The 7768-nt window shown below is 47.9% G+C and overlaps 4 protein-coding genes across 4 annotated transcripts; 1 reads left to right on the forward strand and 3 right to left on the reverse strand.

Annotated features, from left to right (window-relative positions):
• Positions 1-191: 191 nt before the first annotated feature.
• Positions 192-1760, reverse strand: MCYG_02678 (protoheme IX farnesyltransferase; the record flags this gene model as incomplete). The annotated part of the gene is made up of 1 exon (XM_002849698.1): positions 192-1760. The coding sequence occupies one exon, from the start codon at positions 1758-1760 to the stop codon at positions 192-194; it is 1569 nt and encodes a 522-aa protein (XP_002849744.1).
• Positions 1761-2093: 333 nt separating this feature from the next.
• Positions 2094-3075, forward strand: MCYG_02679 (mannose-P-dolichol utilization defect 1 protein; the record flags this gene model as incomplete). Its single annotated transcript, XM_002849699.1, has 2 exons — positions 2094-2735; positions 2809-3075. The coding sequence occupies 2 exons, from the start codon at positions 2094-2096 to the stop codon at positions 3073-3075; spliced, it is 909 nt and encodes a 302-aa protein (XP_002849745.1).
• A 252-nt stretch (positions 3076-3327) lies between these two features.
• Positions 3328-4176, reverse strand: MCYG_02680 (mediator of RNA polymerase II transcription subunit 8; the record flags this gene model as incomplete). Its single annotated transcript, XM_002849700.1, has 2 exons — positions 3328-3967; positions 4052-4176. 2 exons carry the CDS (start codon positions 4174-4176, stop codon positions 3328-3330), a joined length of 765 nt encoding a protein of 254 aa, XP_002849746.1.
• Positions 4177-4634: 458 nt separating this feature from the next.
• MCYG_02681 (conserved hypothetical protein) lies at positions 4635-5877 on the reverse strand (the record flags this gene model as incomplete). Its single annotated transcript, XM_002849701.1, has 3 exons — positions 4635-5221; positions 5297-5536; positions 5622-5877. 3 exons carry the CDS (start codon positions 5875-5877, stop codon positions 4635-4637), a joined length of 1083 nt encoding a protein of 360 aa, XP_002849747.1.
• Positions 5878-7768: the final 1891 nt, after the last annotated feature.

A 7768-nucleotide genomic window follows, 5' to 3' on the forward strand; every position in this document is an offset into this window, starting at 1 on the left:
AGGTTGTATGGTCAAGCAGATAGTGTGGTATAGGAGAGTAATTTTGCTGCCAGAAAGGGCTAATTCCGTGCGCAAAGGGTACGCGTTATAGTATCATTTCTAGAATCTCGTACTATACAAAAGGGCGTTGAAAAGAAGATACATTGGTATTGGTACATTGGACACCCCCCTTCAAAGGCAAAAAGGGAGGGTTAAGAGGTTTGTGCTGGTGATGTCGGTAGTGGTGGGAGTACATCAGCTTGCTCGTCAAGTTCTTCAGCGTCGAGATCTTCGTCCTCCGAATATCCCATGGCTCTGCTCCAGACTCCGTCCCAAATCCCCTTTTTAGCAGCCAGAGTGCCGACCATCAATAGGGGTAAATGCCACACACTTGCCCAAAATAGACCTCGTGCTGTCCCTTTGGCTCCTTCGAGCTTCCAGAACCGATACGCTTCTTTGGTAAGCCAGGAGTTGATCAGTACGCCGCCAACCAAGAAGCCCTTGTCGACTACCCCAGCCCACCATAGGCCTGCACATAGAGGGAACATGAGTAGGGAGTAGCGCAGAGCAACACGGCCGTTCCGTGCGGGATTCGTCCATGCAAGCATCTTATACCCGGCGTTTTTATACTCGTCACGAATAATATGGGAGAGGGCGTTGAAATGCGGAAATTGCCATGCAAAGAGAAGGCCGGAGAGGAGCCAACCTCCAGCGCTGTCTGGTCCAAACAACAAGTCTTTCCAGGTATCGTGACCTGTTATGGCTGTTTGGCCAGCCGCAGCCGCCCAGCCCATCAGGGGAGGTATCCCACCCACCACTGCTCCAACCCATGTGTTGATAACAGAGATTCGTTTTAGTGGAGTATATATAAAGCCGTACAGAACAATATTTGCTGCTGAAAGCCCTGCCACGGTGGGATTTGTGCCAAAGTACAGGGCAGTAAGGCCTGCTGCTGCGGTCCCGATTGCAAAGAGCACAGCTGCACGAGTAGTCATGAGCTTTCGTACCAAAGGCCGGTTTCGCGTTCGAGTCATAAGGGCATCATATTTAGGCTCTAAGAGCATGTTTATTGTGTTTGCGCTTGCGCATGATAGGAATGTACCGACAGAAAGGTAAAAAAACGTCAAAGTCGAAGTAGATAGAGTCGGGAGAGGGGTGACTGAAGGATCAAGATGTAATATCGAAGGAACTGGGTAGAGACCGTATGCTGTAGTAGCTGTAAGAACAATTAGAAAGGATAGCCGTGGCTTTGTAAGGGCAAGAAAGGCGGCCAGTTTGCCTTTCAAGGAGGATTTTGGCAATGATGAGGAGATGGCGGAGAGCTGTGAAGATGCATCAAGGCGTAACTCTTGCTTTGAAGCATTGGCTCCGTCCTGCGCCTTTAACCGCTGCCTCCGTCGGTGAGGGAGCTCCTCAATAGTTTCCAAAGCATCCTGAGGCTTTAATGGTGCTCGACTGGCCGAAGTTGTTGTGTATGTTGTTGGGGCTTTCGAATTGAAGATACCACCCGTGTGCTGTGTCGAAGATATCGTTCGTGACCACGGCAAGGAGGTTTTCCTTTTAAGCTCGCCCGCGGTGAATGGGTCATGGGATGAGAAGTACGACTTTCTCAGATAGCGTGGGCATGGTCGAGTATCGCTCTGTAAGTATCTCGCCGTTGCTGTAAAGGTCCGTCGTTGAGCGTGCTGCTGTGGAGGGCCGCTCTTTAAGATGCATCCTACACAAGGCCCTCCCGGCTCCAGTATGGCCCATGGCCGCAGGGAGAATGCCCTCAGGCTCATCGCCAGGCCGGAAATTGTTCAACAGATGGCGAACCCAGCATAACTCAGGCCATTCTTCATTCTTCAAGTTGTTTCTTCTCGTTATTTTTTCTTTGCTTTTCGCTGATAATTGAAAAATCACATTCCCAAAATAGAATAGTCAATATATGACTAAGCAATATATCTTGGCATGGGCTTTTCACCGCCTTACTCGATTGGGATTCTGCCAGCTATCTCAAAAAAATAAAATAAAATAAAAAATATAAATATAAAAAGAAAAAGAAACCAGCGACAACGAGCTGTTTTCATCTGGTTGGAACAGTCGCGCGGACGAGACGAAACGAGATAGCAAAGATGGAAGCTCTACCACAGATTCTTCAGTCGAAGATAATAAACCCCTTGCAGCCTCTACTTCGACAGATCACCACGTCATTACCAACTCCTGCGAACGACGCGCTCATCTCCCTCCTTGGTGTCAACTGCTTCACATCCCTCGTCCTCAGTTTGGATATAACGAAAGATCCAGAATGCCTTCCGCTCGCAATTTCTAAGGCTCTTGGGATTGCGATCGTCTTATTCAGCGCCATCGTCAAGGTCCCGCAGATTCTGAAGCTCATCTCCTCGCGGTCAGCAGCTGGAGTCTCGTTTACATCGTACGCCCTCGAGACAGCCAGCTTCCTTATTACTCTTGCCTATAATGCGCGCCAGGGATTCCCATTCAGCACTTATGGCGAGGTTGCCTTGATTGCCGTGCAGGACATTGTGGTTAGCGTGCTGGTGTTGGTGTTTTCTGGCCAAACGGCTTCAGCGGGAGCTTTCCTTGCCGCTGTTGTTGGTATTGTCTATGCATTGCTATTCAGCGGCGAGACCATAGTTGATCAGGCTACCATGGGCTATCTCCAAGCTGGAGCCGGTCTCTTGGGAATCGCCAGTAAACTTCCTCAGATCTGGACCATCCGGAGCCAGGGAGGCATTGGGCAGCTCAGCTCTTTTGCAGTAAGATTTCTCTTTTAAAGGAACTATATACATTATTACGAGGCAATGGCCGCTAACTGAATGTCTGACTTAGGTTTTCAACTATCTCGTTGGGTCCCTTTCTCGCATTTTCACTACCCTTCAGGAAGTTGACGATAAGCTCATCTTGTATGGCTTCGTGGCAGGATTCATCCTTAACGCGATACTTGCCGCACAAGTAATGTACTACTGGAATGCCCCATCCACCATCTCTGAGAAGCGTTCAGGCCGCGTGTCGGAGCAACCGAAGCCCATAGCAGTCTCTAGCGGGGTCTCCCAAAGCCCTTCTGTCAAAGGCCCATCAACAAGGCGAAGGGGTTAGACTATTTATGCCTGTGGATATTATCTTAATGTTGCGGTCCGGTTTCTTTTACGAAGGTAATAGATAATATTAATCTTAATATCTGGTGCTTCTTATTCGGTCAATTCTGGAGCCACAATGTTGTAATCCTAATTATCTTACCACAACGTAGTGTCACTGTTGAACTGTTCCCATTCTCATTTGAGAAGAGTCGAAAATTGTTTGCGTCTTAGTACGTTCTCAAGGACATTTAGGTCCGAAGTCGCCTATATCTCATCGTGGTTGGGGTTCCGCGCCAGTCATCATGTACCGGAAAAAATCATCAAGCGGTATGGTATGGTGGTCCCTAGAGTGACGAGCAGCGCCAGGCTTCGTCTCATCCCCAGTTTCCATTGTCTCGTCCTCGTCTTCAGACTCCTCGAAGTCTCGTCCAGCCGCTCCCTCCACGTTCTCGTTTAATTTCCTGGTCAAACCTGTGATCACATTGCTTATCCCAGCTTCTTTTTCTTCTATTGTATAATCACCTCCCCAATTCCTCCTTCTAGCTTCCATGTTAGCTTCAATGGGAGCCCACTCCCACAAGGCCTGTAAGTCTTCCCTGGATAGCCGGTGTATTATATTGTCAGTTTCAGAAGTAGAAGTATTGCCCGTCACTGTAAGATTTTGTTGGTCACCGCCTGGTTGTTCGAGAGCTTCTCTTCCCACCGATCGACCATATGCTAGCCAGTCTTCCACGCGAGGCTCGAGTTTGGTTCGCATAAGCTGGTTCAGTATAGCAGATTCTGTCTTGCCGGGAAACGCGGGGGTAGGATACACGACGAGGGAGGACAGGAGATCACGGTGTTCATGGAGGAGGTGGGAGATGGTGAGCAGGTTATTCGATATTATTGTAGCCTGGGACTGAAGTGACGACCTTTTTTGCAAGTACGCTTAGCCTTTTATTCTTCTTATGTCTGCTTGTCTCTCTTCGCGATAGGGAGATATCTAGATTGCTCACCAAGCTGGGAGTGGCTGGCTCTGGGTGATGTTATTGACCAGCGAGCCGAGTGACTGCGTAAGGTTAACAAGGCGCTGGCGGGTTTGCTCAATAACCTTTAGTTGCTCTTGACTTATAGATGCCATTGCGATATCGCCTATATTGAATCTGTGTCTGGTTTGGTGAGAAATGGGTTTTGAACGGGTTGATGGCGCTGTTGCAAGCTAGAGAAGAGTGTTTATCGATAAGGAACAACCTACTTACTATATACATCAATATCTAGATCTAGGCCAACCCTACAACTACGACAATTGAAATGTAAAACAGCTCGTAAAATCGATTGTCATTAAGCTTACTCCAGTGTACATTCCATTTCTCCCAAAAAGAAAATGCCTTCAAACCAGGTAAACCAAAAAGTAAAGGGGAAATTGAGGATGGGGCCCCGGGAGAGCTGGACCTTACGGAACCGCTGTAGTAAGAGGACATAAATACAAGGGTATCATAAAAGGGAGTGGCACGGGAAGAAAAAAAGCCAGAGTAGAGGTATGTGTTATGTAGAAAAAAATAGAGCACTCCAGACAGACTCAGTGCGAAGAAATATTAACTAGCTCTCAGGGCTCTCAACGCGTTGTTTTGACAGAGACTTTCGTGGAGGTGGTGCCGCAGATAATATTGGGACCTTTCGGTCCCCATCCATGGCATGTTGTGCCGTCTGAGTGAGCGAGTTCATCATGTGCGCTTCAGAGGGGTATTTGATGTCTTGATTGGGAGCATAATATGAGCCATCGACGGGTTGCCCCATGCTGGGGTCGTAAAACTGCTGTGCTTGAGGAGTAGGTTCACCGCCCCAGTACTTGTGCAGGCCATTGTGCGATGGTGTCATGATAGTAGTATCATTCCACCTCTCGTGTAGACTGCTCGATTGGCTTTGTCGTTTGGCTCTTCGGCGACGGTTGCGGATAAAGAAGAAGCAGCCCACACAGAGAACCGTAGAGACTAGTAGGAATCCAACGATGGGTAACACGATGATAAGGATCAGGTTTTTCTTTGAGCGACCGGTTTTCGTACCCGGCAGAACCGGATCTTGATTCGGTGGTAACTGTAGTGGGTTGAAGATCCTATTAGGCTCAATAAAAAACTTGTCCCCCTGGGGAACCATAGCACGGCATCCTTCACGGAAAGCTTCGAGAACTAGTGGGTTGATTTTCGTTAGCGAAACGATGATAGATGATGTAAATACCCCATTACGGTATAATGAGAACTTACAGTTGGCAAGAAATTTTTCATTTTCGGTCAGAGAATAGCAGATTGTGCAATCGGTAATGTCTTTGTCAGAAAAGGTCGATATTCCACAAAAATCATATAGATTTCTTCCTAACGGCTCGAGCTGTTTGTATTTGATCGATTCCGATAGACCTTGACAGGTAACCTGGCATGGAGTAGAGAGCGACTGTTTTACCACTGGGTATCCGTATATGCAAGTGGAAAAGGCAAAACGTAGATTATCTAGAGATCGATGCATGTCAGTCAAGGAGTTCCGGTTTAGTTCCATTATAACATCGCTCAGCGAGAGATATATAGGCCTTCATACATAAGCCCCATTTAACGTCAGATTCGTCAAGAGAAACATCGTAGTATGTACTCTGCAATTCGCAGGACACACACTCGCGGAAACGGCGTCCAACGGCTGTTTCATTGAATTCATTATCATGACACATGATATCATCGCCAGTAGTGTTGGTCACGGTGCCGCCGCAGACATCGGCGCATGGCGAACGCGGAGTGAAGAGTAGGCTGGAGGCCGCTTGCAGTAAAGTTAAAGAAACGGCAAATATGGAGAATAGCATGGTGAATGGCGGTATCGCTATATACTCAAGAAGCTCTAACAGTCGAGAACGGTTTCAGTAGTCGTTATCTCATAGGCATCCGATGGCTTGAGAAGGATTTTGATCTCTATAAATCTATCCAAGGTGTGGCCGCGTATTTGTCAAGTAACAGTGTGCATGCCTCTATCGATCGATAGATATGTACCGAGTATCCCTTTTCCACAGCTCCCACTAGGGCAGACCTCTCTTGAGGGTCTACAGCCCTGAAATCGATCGCATCAGTACGTGGCTTCTCGGATGGCTCATATTTAAGGGCGGGGAAGCACAAACCACAGATCTGAGCACGGAGAAAGTGCTTTTGGTGGTATGCACTCCGCAATTAGTCTCGCGGTGAAGCCCTAGGAGATAAAAATAGGGCCAACAGTGCGTAACGGATACACGATGGGCGCAAAAAGTTGACAGGAACAGAGAAACGAAGTGTCCAACAAAGCGTTCGAGTCCTGGCTTATGAACGATTTGACGTTTGATGAAGGAGAGACCAAGAAAAAGAAACCATACTTCGAGTATATGCAGGCAGAATGGTTTCCACAAGAACATGCATGAAGCAGTCAAAGAAAGGGACAAACTAGTAACTTTGTCATCACGGGGAGCAAATATCTGCAGGGAAAGCAGCTTGATCCCTTGCAGGCGAGGCCATTGCCCCCGGCCGACATGGCTAAGTCTGCGGGATGCTAGCCAATCTGTCTGCTTGCAAGTTGGTCCGGCCGTTCTCTTGTGGTGATACAGAGTGTGATAGGATGTGATGTACCCTAGTCCGTTGAGCGCCATTGGACAGAGCTTGAGATGCAATGCGTGAGGCGGGATCCACCGAATATCCGTCAGCCAGAAGGCCATCGACGGGAGACCAAGTCTCCCTCGCTTCCTTCTCAGAGACTTATATCCGAGGCAGCTATATGGAGGCAGTTGTGTAGCCGTAAAGGGATACCAGATAGGTTTTGCGCGTTTCCGTCCTCTGCCATACTACATAGTATGTACTCCATATTTTCACGGGGGTGAGCATTAGACTGGCAACATCGCTTCGCCCATGGCCATTTAGACGGGGATCCTCGTCAAGCGGACGGGGAAGAAGAGAGCGAGGCCTAATCCAGCGTTGATTGGGCCTTTTCCGTGGGCGCTAACAAAGGTGTTTCTTCGAGCAAGGGAGTCCCTGAAGCTGCCCCGTTGCCCTGCGCCATCCAATTCGTTTCTTGAAATATTGGTTCGATTTCTCGCAAGTCCGTCTATACTATGTATAACCACCCGACTAACAGTGACGGGATCTGGACTCATCCGGTCTATATAATGATACTCTTTCACCCTGTTGTTGTGTTGAGATAAAAGACGAAGATGAAGAAATGCAGCTTGATGTCTAAGCCCCTGGATTATGTAATGACATAGCCCCTTTCGTATCTACATATTAAATACACCACAAACGCTATGTATAAAGATATCACGTCTCTATGAGCTGAAGCCTTGATTGGGAGCCATACTCTTGGGATACATATCTTCTCCCTTCTACTGTCAGTGGCGTCAGGGTTCCTCCCGGTTTATACTTCATGCTAAATAGCACGGCGCGTAGATGCATGCTCACCCTTGTTTTCTGTTCCTTTTTCTTCTGGCTTCCCTACAAGCCGATGGGCCCTGTGCAAGATATTGCTTACTATGTATGTGCGAATATGGCCCCAATCGACCGGGTGGGGCTGGTTATATGTCATACGATATATGCCGGTTTGGCAAGGTCTTGCCTCTCGATCAAGATACATATCTACAGAGTTAAGGAATCGGCTGAAAAACTTGGTAGAAGAATATAGTACGTATGTTAACGGACGTACTCCGCAGACCAGACTCCATTTTGTATATTCTATCTATCTCG

The sequence above is a fragment of the Microsporum canis genome, genomic scaffold (genome assembly GCF_000151145.1).
Source record: "Microsporum canis CBS 113480 supercont1.2 genomic scaffold, whole genome shotgun sequence".
NCBI classification, from domain to species: Eukaryota; Fungi; Ascomycota; class Eurotiomycetes; order Onygenales; family Arthrodermataceae; genus Microsporum; species Microsporum canis.